Source organism: Epinephelus lanceolatus, chromosome 10 (genome assembly GCF_041903045.1).
Source record: "Epinephelus lanceolatus isolate andai-2023 chromosome 10, ASM4190304v1, whole genome shotgun sequence".
Classification (NCBI taxonomy): Eukaryota; Metazoa; Chordata; class Actinopteri; order Perciformes; family Serranidae; genus Epinephelus; species Epinephelus lanceolatus.
Genome location: NC_135743.1, coordinates 27060679 through 27075451, shown reverse-complemented (window position 1 = coordinate 27075451; position 14773 = coordinate 27060679). Strand labels below are relative to the sequence as shown.

General features: G+C 40.3%; 1 protein-coding gene across 1 annotated transcript; it reads left to right on the top strand.

Annotated features, from left to right (window-relative positions):
- The first annotated feature begins 1846 nt into the window (after positions 1–1846).
- mboat1 (membrane bound O-acyltransferase domain containing 1) lies at positions 1847–13285 on the top strand. The gene is made up of 13 exons (XM_033641782.2): positions 1847–2137; positions 2617–2762; positions 3435–3512; positions 5815–5910; positions 8384–8439; positions 8761–8815; positions 9985–10177; positions 10503–10695; positions 10796–10899; positions 11023–11087; positions 11190–11322; positions 11715–11866; positions 12950–13285. Exons 1-13 carry the CDS (start codon positions 2048–2050, stop codon positions 13140–13142), a joined length of 1554 nt encoding a protein of 517 aa, XP_033497673.1. The 5' UTR covers positions 1847–2047; the 3' UTR covers positions 13143–13285.
- The last annotated feature ends 1488 nt before the right edge of the window (positions 13286–14773 follow it).

Below are 14773 nucleotides of genomic sequence, written 5' to 3'. Positions count from 1 at the left end.
CTGTATACCCTGTACAGTAAAAAGATTGTGAATCAGTACTTTCAGCATTATATCAAGGACTGAACACAAATGACAAACAGTCGACTACATACATCAGGGTGCATGGGAGAAAGAACTCAATGTAGAAATTTCAGACAAAAATTGGTATAGTATGTGGAAGATACACCATTGAACCTCTAATTCACAAACCTGGAGGAAATTATCATGGGAAAATCTGATTTGTTTCTTTATTACACCAAAACTGAAAAGTAGGCATCTCCATAGTTGCCAGAAGTATTGGTGAGCATGGGTCTTTTGGTGTCGATAACTCTCATATTTTTTGGAAATGTTAAAGAATAACTGTATTTTGGGAAATGGTATATGTAAAGAGCTTAAGCACATAGTAGGATATGAGGTTCCTAACAGTTGTTTGTTTTCTGAAGAAAATGTCATTGCCAGTGACAGATATTTGATCAAAATATTGCTAGCAGCAAGCATGAAAGCTAACACTAGGAACTCAGCTAAAGACATACCACCAACAAAGGACCAGTAGCCAACAACTGTGGAAAAATCTTTTTAATGGAGAAATTGACGCATACTGAGACTACAAGAAGCAGTGAAAGAAAGAAAATGGAAAAATTGACTCTATAAGACTCAAAAAGATGACACTGGACTGGAAACAATCAATAAATACATTAATCCTCAAGGCTGTAAAAATGTATATTTATTCAGGCAGTTTTTGTTTTATTAGCTCGTTATTTGTAACATGTCAGTGTCACAAAAATTGTTTTAATAAAGATTTAATTGGGGAAAAAATGTGAATCATGGTGTTAAAATGATATACAGGCTGAAGAGACATCCATTAAGCTTTAGGGTATTATAAGCTCCAACATGCAGCTGATCCTGACCTCTGACCTCACCAGTGAGTGGTGCTGCATTAATTGTGTAATATTAGGAAAAGCAAGCATTCTGAGGTGAATTTACAGCAGGTACCTCACTAAAAAATACTTTTAAAATACGCTTATCTTACCTGAGAGCTACTTACAAACCTTGACATATGGGCATTGTATGACTCTCAGTAATACTTGCACAATAATTAAAAATCTATTGCCATGACAGCCCTGCATGCCATGCAGTGGTCTCTCAGGAAAGACCACCCAGTCCTTTCACAGATTACCTTCCTTCACACACTCTGCAACTGTGTTCTCTAATCATCCATTCTCATTCACAAAATGAAAAATTCGCTAACACTAAATTTAGTTGGACACAAATGTTACCACAGACCACCAAACTTAATTGCTTCAGTCTCTGAATTACCAGATTCAAACACTCTCTGTTCATATTTTCTTGATCTGGTTGAGTGAGTTTTTCTTCGTTACCAAGAGCCCCTGACAAAACACTCATCTCGTCTCACTGTCATCTCATGTTGCGTCAAGTTTGAATGATAGCCTGAGTAGCACCGGAAGTAAAATGAACGGCTTTCATATATTTAAAAAATATAATATCCTAGTTAACAGTACTAGGGGCAAATGTCTCTTTTAAAACAATATTCACTTACAGTGCGGTGTATTTTTTAAGACAAAATCACAAGATACACTTCTACTTTAAAAAGGACGGTCGAAATCAAAATTTGTGTGAGAATTATTTAATTAAACGTCACCTTTTATAGTGGAAGTTTTACGAGTACATTGTAGGCAGCAGTAAGTCTATAAAACACATTTCTAATTACAGACAGTATTTATCGTGATGTGCTTTCTGTTTTAGTACAATAGTATAGGAGCTAATTTTGCAAGTCCTTCAACGAGGCTTTTATTCTGGAAGCAATAACCGGAAACGCTATTTATATTGTTCCTGTCGGTGTTTAGCTTGACTGGTACTGAGCCTGAGGAGGAGGGTGGCTGAGGGTGCCCTGCCTGGTTTGACACACCGTGAGTGGACCGGCTTGACTTGTCACGGGGCCTTGTGGGCAAACAATGTCTTTCTCTCACCGAAAATAGTAAGGAATTAAAAAAACGAGGGGAAAGACAACCGCGGACACCGAGGCGTCGCGACAGAAAAACCACGTAGGATGGGCGAACGGGCGGACATTACGTTTAAAACCACTGGATCCAAGTGGCTGCTGCCCGTCAGTGAATACTTGGGCTTTCCCCTTGATCAGGTAGGAGGATCAGTCTGTGAATCACAACCCAGTGGGAATACGTCGGAGCTAGTGGACTGAATTTCTCAAGCTATTTTGTCGTATGAATATCACTCTGTGTCATGACTGTATAGTTTGTCAATTAACAGTTTGCCACTTGTTAAAGAGACGTGCAGTCATTGACCAACCGTCACCAAAACTCACATTGCAGTTCATGACTTTAACAGTGTAGATTAAAGGCTGTCAGTGTTTATGTCTCTCCAAAATGACATTTAAGAGCTTAAAGCTTGCATGCCAAAGTTTAAAAATTAGGCTTAACATTTAAGGTCAACTCATATCACAGCAAAACTATTCACAGAATTGATATAATGCCACTGAGGATGAAGACACAAGTGGGAAAAAAATCCCTGTAACATTGCATTGTGCTGTCACAGTGTGTCCCTACAGGATTAAAAGGAGTTGTTTATTGACACCCATCCTGATCTCTATCTCCCACACAGGTGAATTTTTTGGCGTGCCAGCTCTTCGCCCTGGGTGCTGCCTTCTGGTTTCGTCTCTACCTCAGTCCAAGCCATGCCAATCCCTTGGTCAGGCACGCTGTGGCCGCTCTTCTCGGCATTGCCTTTCTCATCTTCTGCTTTGGATGGTACTGTATGATACTGTCCGCTCACACAGTGCTCCATTTAGGTTCTCTAATGTGATGTGGCACCTCTTCATTTTGTCAGTAATACTCCTTGATTGGCAGCATATTTCGAGTGGAAAATATGTGGTAGTCAGCCACTGAGTTTTCACTGTGTACTAACTGTCCACCTTTAGGGGAAATAGACAGGGCTGATATCCAGTGTGCAGGGCCGCAGGCTTATAATTATAGGAGGACAATGATGCCTTAGATAGTAAGGGTGAACACTGAGCAGAGGAGTGTCTACATGTCCTTAAAAGACTGACAGAGAGGCCTAAGAAGTCATTAAATAGTCTTAAATTTGAATTTGTGAGGTCTTAACTACAACAAACATTTGTTCTTATTTCATTTATCCATTTTAATTTCTTTTGAACTGTAATACTGTCATTTTACTTCATACTTGCACTTAGATTTTGGCAAAATATAGATTACCTTAACTCACTCTAACAATCATATTCCTATATAACACTTACCTCTACACAAAAGTTTCAATCAAAATGTCTAGGAAGTGTCTCGGAATCATGTCTAGGACATATCACAGACACAAAGCCCACTTTGATTATAAGTAAAGAACACTGTATCATTTAAATAATGGTAAAGATGCACATTTTCTGACCGTGTGTGTGTCGTTGTCTGCAGGTACTCAGCTCACATCCTGACAGTGGTGGTTGCAAGCTACTTGATCATCATCAAAGCTGACATCAACAATGTGCACAGGTGAGTGTTGGCCTGCGCACTTCAAGGGGAAATTCACAAACAAGTCTCTGATGAAGCTAGATTATGGAGACAAAATGTTACAGCACTGCAATGTGGTGAAGGTTGTGACTTTTAAACATCAAAATAATGTGAATTTAAGTTCATCTTTAGTGTCCTGTAAGGTTGCCATAGATGTTTTGCTCTTTGTAATAGTTTGGTTGCCTGGTTGGTTTCGTTATAGACAAACAAACATGTGTTCTGTTGCTGCAAGTTTTGCGTCCAGACCAAACTGACTTGTCTCCCTGAAATCATGTTGACAGGTAGATGACAGAACTGCTACAACAGCACCATCTTAGTCTCACAATACTTGTGCAATCACTGTTATTTTTATTTTCAGGTAAAACTTGTCAGGCAAGATCAGGCTGGAGACTCTTTTACGTCATAGGTGTGTGTCTGGTGAAGTGGGTAAATAGCTCGGTCTAGATAATCATCATTGTATTGTTAATTAATTTGTTGTTGTAAGGCGGGTTTTGACATTTAAGTCTTAAAAGCAATGATTTGTTGTTCCTCACATCTTGGAATTTACCCATTCATGCAGTCCCTCCCACACATTTCAACACAGACTGCAATGCAATACACCTGCCTCATTATCTTCCTGTTAAAATGTGGCCTGGACTAAAATACAGTTGTCGAAGAAAAGTAATGTGAAACACGTCAGATAAAAAGCAGCCAGGCGTGCCAGCCAGACCAGTCTGTTTGGAGATAGCCAGACTGTGTTTGTGTGTATTTTTAATTTCTCTCTTTGTGGCCATGTTTATCATGTAGCTTTGTGAGTGCACGTATGTTTATTTTTGTTTGGTTGTGTGTGTGTGTGTGTGTGTGTGTGTGTGTGTTAACCTGGCTCAAGTGTGTCGTGGTATTTTCTTTTTATGAACAGAGCAACAGAAACAGGGTTGGTTAGGTTGCCCCGTCAGGTTGCCCTGGTATTCACACGTGTAAAGGGATTGCCAGCAGGGAGAGGGAGATAAAACTGGTATTGTTCTTCACACGTGGAAACAAAGCACAGTGTAAACTGTGTCTCAGGTTAAACATACATGCCACAACACACACATCTTCATAACTGGCACAAGGTGAAATGAAGTATTTCTGAATGAATCACCTCAGTTCACTCCAGTGCGAGTAATCTTTCTGACGTGTTTTAATGTCAATATTTGTTAGGAATTTGTTTCTTTTTGATGACTTCAAGTAATCTGAGCTTGAACCAGATGTTGAGTACTAACTGTGGCAATTTTATGATAGAATAGGTCAGTCAGTTTATGCTGCATGTTGTCACTTACATATTTTTAAAGTCACCAATTTCACTGCCAACAAAGAAATGATTAATTCTGAACCATTTCCAATTTGCAACTGCACACCAGAAAGCTTTGCAGCAAATAATAAGAAAATTGAAGACACTTTTGAAAAGTATTCAATTCTTAGTATCCTACTATGGAAAACTAAAGTTGCTTTATTACATACAGTAGACATTCATGAACTGAGATTCTCTAAATTTTCCCTGGAGTATCTCCTGTCCTGCATGTTTTAGATCTTTTCACTGCACCAGCACAGCTAATTCAAATTCAAATGCTCAACTTGTCATGAACTCCTGATGCTGCTTGCTAACAAGCTGAATCAGCTGTGTTGAAGCAGAGAGAGATCTAAAGCATGCAGGACAAGAGGTGCAGTCATTCTAGATGTTACAAAGTCTCTAAGGTGATGTGAACGGCATGAAAATGAGCAACAGGTTGTAAAACAACCATGAAATGCTGTGAAACAAGCACAAACGCAAAGCAGTGTATTTTGAGGGTGCAACTAGCGATTATTTGCATTGTTGAGTAATCTGTCGATCATTTTCTTGATCAATCAGTAAGTTATTTGGTCCATAAAATGTCAGCAAATGGAGTCAAATTTTGATTAGTGTTTCCTGAAGCCCCAAAATAAGGCCTTGAAATGACCTGTTTTGTTCATAATCCAAAGATATTCAGTTTATCGTCATAGAAGAGTGGGAAAAGCAGAAACATTCACTTTTAAGAGGCTGAAGTCAGAACTTTTACTTTTTTTTTTCTTTTTAATTAATCAATTATCAAATTAGTTGGTGATTAATTAATAAGCTGTTTATTTATACATATATATAAATTTATAATAAACTAAGACATTAAAAGCTTGTAATAGTTGATCGAGAGATGGCAGCCCTTCTTTCTTTGTAATATTTACAGGCAGTGTATCACTAAAATATCTTGACTGTGTTATATTCGATTTGTTTTCTTCATTCCTCCATACACAGGTACTCCATGGTGACCGCTATGGGCTACTTGACAGTGTGCCAAGTGAGCAGAGTCTTCATTTTTAACTATGGAGTCCTGTCCACTGACTTCTCTGGGTAAGGAAAAAATGCAGTCTGTCGTCTCACCTCTTTCCCTCTCTCTCTTCACCACACCTTCTCGGTGACATCATATTAGTCATTTCAGTTTTAAAGCAGTTGTGATATGTTATCAGTTAACGTTTCCAAACGGTGTTGTTCCTGCTTACATATTTGCCAGCGCCAAGGCCTTGTGTAAATACAACACCGCTGATTAAAAAGCAGTAGTGTGGATTGTTCACAGTTGACATTGTCCAGTCCAGGTAGAGCTGAGGTACTTGCTGACTCCTGGCAACTGTGACTTTGTTGTGTTTGAAACTAGGCAAGGAGTGGGCAGTTTCCTCTTTAGTGTGTAGTATTCGTTATTTGAAGCGTTTCTTTTCATTGAAATCTATATTTGTATTCTATGAGGATCGTAAAGAAGACATGGGATTTCCTAGCCCTATTATTTCATAAATGAAAGACTACTGCATTCCAAAGCTACTTTCACACTGATGGCATGCAGTTGTTAATGATAAAGAGGGTTATAACTATGTTAGCATACTGGTTAGCCTTATTGTGGAGCACATCTCTTGCAGAGAGCTGGGCCCTCCTGGATCACAAAACCATAATGAATATTTAACTAAACATGGAGCTGGATATAAGTTTGTTTTGTCAGGATAATATGAGGTGGCACCAGTTGTTCTACAGGGAAGGTTCACACCAGATACCCAAAGTGGGTAATAGTGTTTCCTGTGTGCAGTTGTTCTTTAAAAGGTGACGGTTGACTTTGCTGGCTCCTGTATTCAGCAACTTTTTTTTGCCCAGTTCTGGTGTGCATGAATTTGCTGGCAGCCTCACTTGCACTCCGCGTGACATTGGTGATGATCAGCCAGGCCTGTGAGTCAGCCTCGGTTAGGGTCAGATATTGAATTAGAGGTGCAGCTTCTTTAAGCTCTCAGATGGGACAGATGTGTCTTTTATGAATCACAAAGACGGTGTCCGTATATATAAGGACTGAATGCAGTAATTAAAGGTTCTATGACTCAGTGGGCTTTTTCTTTTTGCTAGTATAACACCAGTGATTTACTCTGGTAATTTGCAGTGTTCTACTTTTGTGTTGTCCTCACTATCACCTTGATATGTTTGAGCTTGTCTCTGAAGTCTGCTCGCTATCCTCCCGTTTGTCATCAAGCATTTCCATAAGCTGATCTTTTCCGAATTTGTGCAAGCCAGCGGAACTGAAATCGAACCGGGTCAAAAAAAAACAAAAAACCTTGCGTACAGTGCCAACTCTGGAGTCTACATGGAAAAACAGTCTGCCGGCTACAGCGGTGGAGAGTCGCACACACTGGCTGGCACCCTGAAAATGTTTCTCTAAAGTCAACTGCTGGCTCTCATTGAGCTGGCACTGCCAGCCGCTTAGCCCCTCTCTGCCTCGGTTTTCCATGCTGTCCGCACAATGCAGCCCACTCACACACAGGAACCAGTGTGTGCGAGTGTGTGTGTGTGTGTGTGAGAGAGATGTTGGTTATGTGTGCCTTTGTGCACACATACTCACATTCTTGGGACAGAGAGGTCTCTATCTGTGAATGAAACTAGGAGAGGGGGTGTCAAAGTAGTGTGTTCGGACTTACTGTACAGGACCTTAATGCCTGCTACTGTCCCCTCACTGGCAGAACTTTTTGGTATCCATAAATGGCTGACTGAGACAGAAATTGTAAAAAAGAAAACAACACATACATGAGTTATTGCACACATAATGTATGTTCACACAGTCTCTCGGTTTACATTGTAATCCTGTGTATTGTATTGCTCTGGATGACAGTATCTGAAGTACTAATTTTAAAATGCAAGCTTTCTTTTTTGCATTGCAAATAAGTGTTGAAAAACTTAGTGTTTGATGGATTAAATCTTCTTACTAGCAATATTCTGCTGGTTTAATCAGTTAGCTTGACATGATGGCTGTTAGTCTGTGCTGGTTTCAAAGACAGAGAGCGATTAAGTGAAACTTTAAAGAGTTGAATGGATTGCATTGGATTAATAAGTGACCTCATTTGACACTGCAGGAAAAGAATGAAGTGATTCACAGGGGAAAATAAATTCTGCAGCCTCAGACAGATGCTCAGTAGGCGGCTGCTTTGGGTGTGCTTTGTTTCAAGTCAGTCATGTAATAAACAGCCAGAAAGTGCTCTCTTTCACTGAAACCTCCTGCTGCTGATCAGATAAACACACTGCGTCTGACTTTTAAGACGTTAAAAAACACGTGCTCTGTATCAGACACTTTGACAGCATCTATCAGGCTGGCTTTGTGAGGCTAAACACACCAGATCGCTACTCATTTCCTCACTGTTAATCAGCTTTATTATGTATTAAATTCCGTGGCACAGAATTACGAAACTTTATGTATTCCTTAAAAATGGTTTCTTAGGCACATATATTTATTTTTTTACCTCAGAATCTCCACAAAGTCACTGTCTTTTAACATTGGTTACTATTTATTTTGTCTGCCAAGGCCTCTGATGATCGTTACCCAGAAGATCACCACACTGGCTTTCCAGCTCCACGATGGTATGTCAGAAAAGAAACATGCACACACACACAAACACACTCAACTGCACACATGTATTGGCAAACCTTTAATAGTGGAAGCAACATGTTCTCACAATTACTTAACTTGATGTGGCATAATAGGAAAAGCACAAGTGTTGCTGATGACAGTAATGATGACTCCATCTGTTTTTCGAATAAAGTGTGAACCATGACGGTGTTACAATGAGCCAGCATGTGCAATACCAGGATCCTGAACCGGATGCAGCTGTTATTTGGTGGAATGTGGCAAAATAAAAGTCTCCAAACAGGTTACTGATGATGTCATGCCTTGTTTTTCAGGTATGTGTAAGAAATCTGAACAGCTGACCCCGGAGCAGAGGGCTCTGGCTATAAAGTAAGTTCTTACTGTGGTAAATTCTCATGACTTCAGTCTTTTTAATAGGAATATGTTGCAGTGTGACAAATCAGAGGATAAACATTTTGGAAGTCAGAGCAATCTGTCCTGTGAATAATGATAATCTTCTCTTTCCCTGTTTGATTCAGCTGATTATCTTTTAAATCTGACCTTTGAGGTGCACATAGTTGTGTAGGATTGATAATATCTGGGCCCCATGTCAAAGTGTATATGCGCAGAAGGTTGCATCTGATTTAACACCTTTTTTTTAAGGAATAAATAATTGTTTCTTTTCCTTTAGCCACGAAGGACAATGACAACGAGATGCAATCATGGTGAATAGCTTGTTCATGTAAAAAGCATGCTGGGAACTTAAAGGATAGGCATCAATTTGCATGGAAAATGTGACATTTTTATGCATGTGAATTGATATAAACCACAGTCCTCAGGTTACTATGCATGCCATTTTAGAGTGAGTTTTTAAAATGTGTCCAAAAAAAGAATCATAACATAAAGTGTTACCCTTGTGTGATGACTCTAAAGCTCTAAAATCAGTGATTGTCTGATGTTTGTCAGCATACTTTGGGATTCCCGTGTTACCTGTAGGTTTGAATATGACTCTCTTATTCAGATTTTACTTTTTATTTCTTGTTATACTGTAAACATTATATACAAGCTCTGATGCATGTGTAAACAGCAATGTAGACTGAAGCTCATCAGGTCAAAACCTTTTCCTCGGGAATCAGTAAGCTTATTAAAAAGCAGATTTCTTTATGATTTCCTGGTTCTTGATTATTCGAAACAGAGTACAATTCATAACCAGTTCTTGATAGCCAATTCTAGCTCCTTAAAATGCTGCTGTAATCTGAGAGTCAGAGGAACTTAATTAAAAGCTGATTTACAATATTGGGATAGTCTCAGTGTAAAATGTTTGTAAGGCACTTTTTGTCATTCACAAAATGTTCACTTTTATGTAACATTCCATCTGCCAAACAACAATACAAGTTAAAAGAATGCCTTTTAAGTGTTATTTTGAAAATAAAATGCCATGCTTTTCTCACATTTTCACTCCACTTTGATGAAAATATCCTGTCTCAAGTGATCACTGTTACATTGAAAATAAATGGGCTCTCCGTATTCAGTTATTTCTCCTTTTGTTCCCTCTGCAGTGTGAGGCCGTCTCTCATCGAGTACCTGAGCTACAATCTGAATTTCATGAGCGTCCTGGTTGGACCGTGCAGTAACTATACAGAGTACATAGACTTCATAGAAGGCAGACACATCAGCAGGCGTCTCAGACACCACTCGGGGACGTGTAATGGGCAGAACGGCTATGATAAAATACCAGACCCATCACCTCTGGTAAGCTCATGAGTGCATATCTGATTGCAGCTCCCTCTTCTGATTAATTGCCACAGCATAATCAGGGACCATAGTAGGGGTGGTTAAATCTGTCTTTTCCCAGTTTCATTTTTGTATTTGCTGAGAAATTTCCAGTTGTATCAAGAGTCTGATTCTTCAGTTTTTGCACCTCGTCCTACTGCTTACATTGTTTCAGTCTTGATCATAAATATGATTCATTTCCTCTTAACTCAACTGGACCTGATGTTGGAGCGACTGAAATAGTCATCATGTCCATTTGTATGTTCGGTGGTCAGGGGTTTTCCATTTTCCGTTTTCTCTGCAGAACGCTGTCTGCCGAAAATTGCTGATCTGCAGTGGATGCATGCTGTTTTTCCTCACTGTGACTCGGTCCCTGCCGATAACGTACAACGTGGACCCTCACTTTGTCGGCCATGCCCCCTTCCTCACAAGGCTCACCTACGCTTTCTTCTCCATACAAGCGGCAAGGCCCAAATTCTACTTCGCCTGGACACTAGGTGAGCTTTGTGTGAGGTGGGAATATGATGGGCAGATGAGCTACATTGTTAATGCCATGGAAGTTATGTGATTTTATTTTTTTTTCCTCTGTCCTGTCAGCTGATGCAGTCAATAACGCTGCAGGTTATGGTTTCTTGGGGATGGATGAAAATGGAAAGCCATCGTGGGACCTCATCAGCAACCTCAACATCTTGGGGATTGAGGTATCCTTAATGTTTCACATGACTTAGATCACAGAAGATATTCTCTCTACGCTATGTTAAGCTTTATGCATATTCAGGTTGGTAAAAGTCCAGGAATAACTTAATTTATTGATCTTTTTTCAGACTGCAACCAGCTTCAAGACATTCATAGACAACTGGAATATTCGAACAGGAATTTGGCTCAAAACGTAAGCGAACTTAACTTCTGATGTATGCAGCCAGAAAACATTTATTCAGCTTTCCATTTCACCGACTCTTTTGAATATATTTGATTCCTTTCATCTCCTCAGGGTGTGTTATGACCGAGCGCCCAAGCACAGGTTGGCGTTGACCTTTATCCTGTCTGCCTTGTGGCATGGTGTGTATCCAGGGTACTATTTCACCTTCATCACAGCCATCCCCATCACCATGGCAGCACGAGCTGTGAGTACTTTACCTCCTCTGGAAATTCAAATTAATACTCCAGCATACACAGTACAGGGAAAATGAACTGTCTAAAACAGGGCAGTCAGTATGAATTCCTAATGTAATTTCAACTTGAAACTTTTGTTAGCTTTTGGTTTAAAGTGGTAGAAATAATACACATGTGGCCATTTCTCTCTGTCCTGTGTGATAACATCGGTTGAGCAGCTTCATCTGAGTTTTCAGATTAAAACCATGAAGTACACCTCAATGAACCGTTGAAGAAAGTAGATCTTATACCAAAGCCAAAGTGGAATTACATAAACAGCATAGCTTAGATAAATACACCCATCTTTTCACGGGTGTGAAAACAGTTATTTATCCATCTCTGTTCATCTGTCCCTCCCCACCAGGTCCGGAAATCTGTTCGCCACCACATAGTGGGCGTCAGAGTCTTGAAGCTGGGTTACGACATTTTGACTTGGGCAGCCACCCAGCTCGCCATCTGCTACACTGTTATGCCTTTTCTCCTTCTTGCAGTAGAGCCCACTTTGGTTTATTACAGGTATGTAGTGCTCATCTTTGGTCTGCTTATCCATTTTCTTGTTGTTCAGTCAAGTACAACAAAAAGGCAGCTCTACTTGATGCTGTGGTGAGGTCGCCATCTTGTTTTCAAGTGTGCATATGGAGAACATGTCTACATACACAGACCTCTGGTTGTATTTTGTGTAGGATGTATGTGTGAGCATGTGCAAGTCCACAGCTAACTTTGATCAAACCCATGAGAAGATTGAAGCAGTGAGATGTATTTATGAGCCATTAGCACCAGTGCATCTGTGTTTTGGTCCTCACTGAGCCAATTTTCATCACTCATTTGTTGATTTGAATTAGTATTCTGTTCTTGTTCAGCAGCTTTGAACATTTGTGATAACTACTGGCCATGAAATTCATATTTGTGGGCTTGTAAGTCTGCTGCTGTGACACTTGCGCTCAAGAATCCATCCAACAAACTTCGAAAATGTCATAGTCATAATTTCTTCTGCTGCGGAGTTGAGGTCTAAATAATGAAATATAAAAAGAGTGTTAATTATGGCTGCAACTTTGAATTATTTTTATTATCAGTTAATGTGTCGAGTATTTTCTCAAATAAGTGATAGGTTGTTTGTCTATGAAATGTCAGAAAATGATGAGAAATGCCCATCACAAATTCCTAATGACCCAAGGCAGCATCTGGGAATGACTTGTTTTGCCTAACCAATAGTCTAAAACACAAATATATCCAGTTTACAATCGTACAAGTTTGAGGAAACCAGAAGGGAAGCTGGAACCAGAGAATTTTGGATTTAAAAATGATTAACTAATCAACTAATCATTGCAGCTTAATATGAATGTATTTGCAGGCGACATAGAGGTGGTATATTAAGAGCTATGCCAGCAATTCCCTTTCTGCTGGCTGACATTTAATACAATTGAAAAGTAAAGATGAACCCAGAATTCCTTTATTTTATACGTCAAAATATATTTCAGATTTTTCTTGTCTAACATGATATTTTGTGGCCTGCTCTATTTTGTCACTTTTCCTACTCATCACCCCCTCACGGTACATTAACAACAAAGTTACCAAAGTTCCATCTGTTTTTCCTCTCAGGTCCATGTACTTCCACGTTCACATCATCAGCATTCTGGCTGCGATTGCCCTGCATCAGAAACAGAAACCCAGTGAACCCTCCTCCTCCGCCACCACCAAAACGTTTTCCTCCTCCTCCTCCTCCTCCTCCTCATCTCCGTGCTCAGCCCAGTGCCAGCCTGTTCACTCCAACAACAATGACAAAGTAGACTGAAAATCCCCTCCTCACGATCTTTTACCAGGCTCTCAGTCGAGGGGGTTCTCTGAAAGACGAGTGAATATTCCTAAAGGGCATTCAGCCAACTCAAAATGGGGAAACTTTATTTATTTTTTAGGACAATAAAGACTTGGATGGCACAATGCGATTCAGGACTTGAACCTGTGGCACTGGATGCACATGGGGACAGCTTTACCACCATATCATAAGATTAAGAACCTGATTCGAAGACAGCGTGTCAAACCCAAGCACAGCAGGCAGACTAGGTAGAGAAACTTCAGCCAAGGGAATGTCTTTGGTACCACCAACAGGATGCTGGCCTCCTTCCACTTTCCCCTCCACCTGCCCCCACTTGCTCCTCCTCCATGCCCATCTCAACACCAGCCTGCCTGCTCCAACAACAATGCAACAGTGTGAAGACAAAAAGGAGGCTCACTTTCTTCCCTGTCCTCGATCCTCGCTGTACTGCCGACTGGTTTGGATCTAGGCCAGCACAGTGGGAGAGCCACTCATAAACGGGGCACAAATACCAGAACACACACACACACACACACACACACACACAAACTTTTGCATAAACACTCGGACACAAATATGCACATACTCGCTCTTAGACACGCTCGTACTTGGTCACACTCTGATGGCGTACAAAGGCTGCTCTTGTGTGGCCACAACAAAAGAGCATACCAAGAGGAAAGAGCGCCCTGGTTTATATATGTGTGTGAGTGTGTGTGTGTCGTTTTACCCCGTGTTACATCCCACCAACCTCCGCCACTGACCCTGTGTGTGCATATGGACCTTGTCATGAACAACTATGGACTGTGTTAAGATTTCTTCCACTGTTAGTTTGTACTGGTTGAGTGAGGCGACACTTGAAAAACCAATTAGACCATGCAGCTCTCAAACTGTCCAGTGAAACTACAACTAATGAAGTCTTTTAAGGCAGGACGGCAGCTCCTCCAGGTGAGGAGACTTGACCATCCTGGAAAACAAGTAACCACTTTGTTATAGTCTCTATGGATAATCCTAGGCTTTGGCAATACCCCTGTAAACATTAATGGAAAAGCAAATGGTACGAGATTACAGCAGCAAGCTTTTGCTTCCCTTGTTTTGCATTGCACATCGCAACAGTTGATGAAATGGTGCAACGTGAGCACACATTGATGACAACAGGTGAATGATTTTCAATGATTGAATGATGTTAGTCCACTTTCCTACAAAATCTCTCTTTGTGCTGAAGTAGTAGGGAGTTTAATAGTGTCATAGTTCTTACCGTGTTAGTACTTTACCATGTGAACGGTGCTGGATACCTGTGATCATGACGTAGAGTAAATTAACAAAAAGCTGTGGTAAAACTGAGAGGACATGCTCCTCAAAGTTTCTCTTTTTGGGAGGCGGCCATTGCACACTCACAGAATGGAAAATATGACCAAAAAGAGGAATTTATGAATCAGATGTATTTCCTCTCAGTAGAAGCGTGGTGCTGTTTTCAAGAACACATTTGAAAACTGTAGATTTTACCAGAGCTTATCAGCGGCTGCAGGTTGATATAACAGAGACACCTGCTGGTTGTTTGTACTGTGTGAGCTCTGCTGAATGAAGCAATGAAGGTGAGCCCATTCGGACAG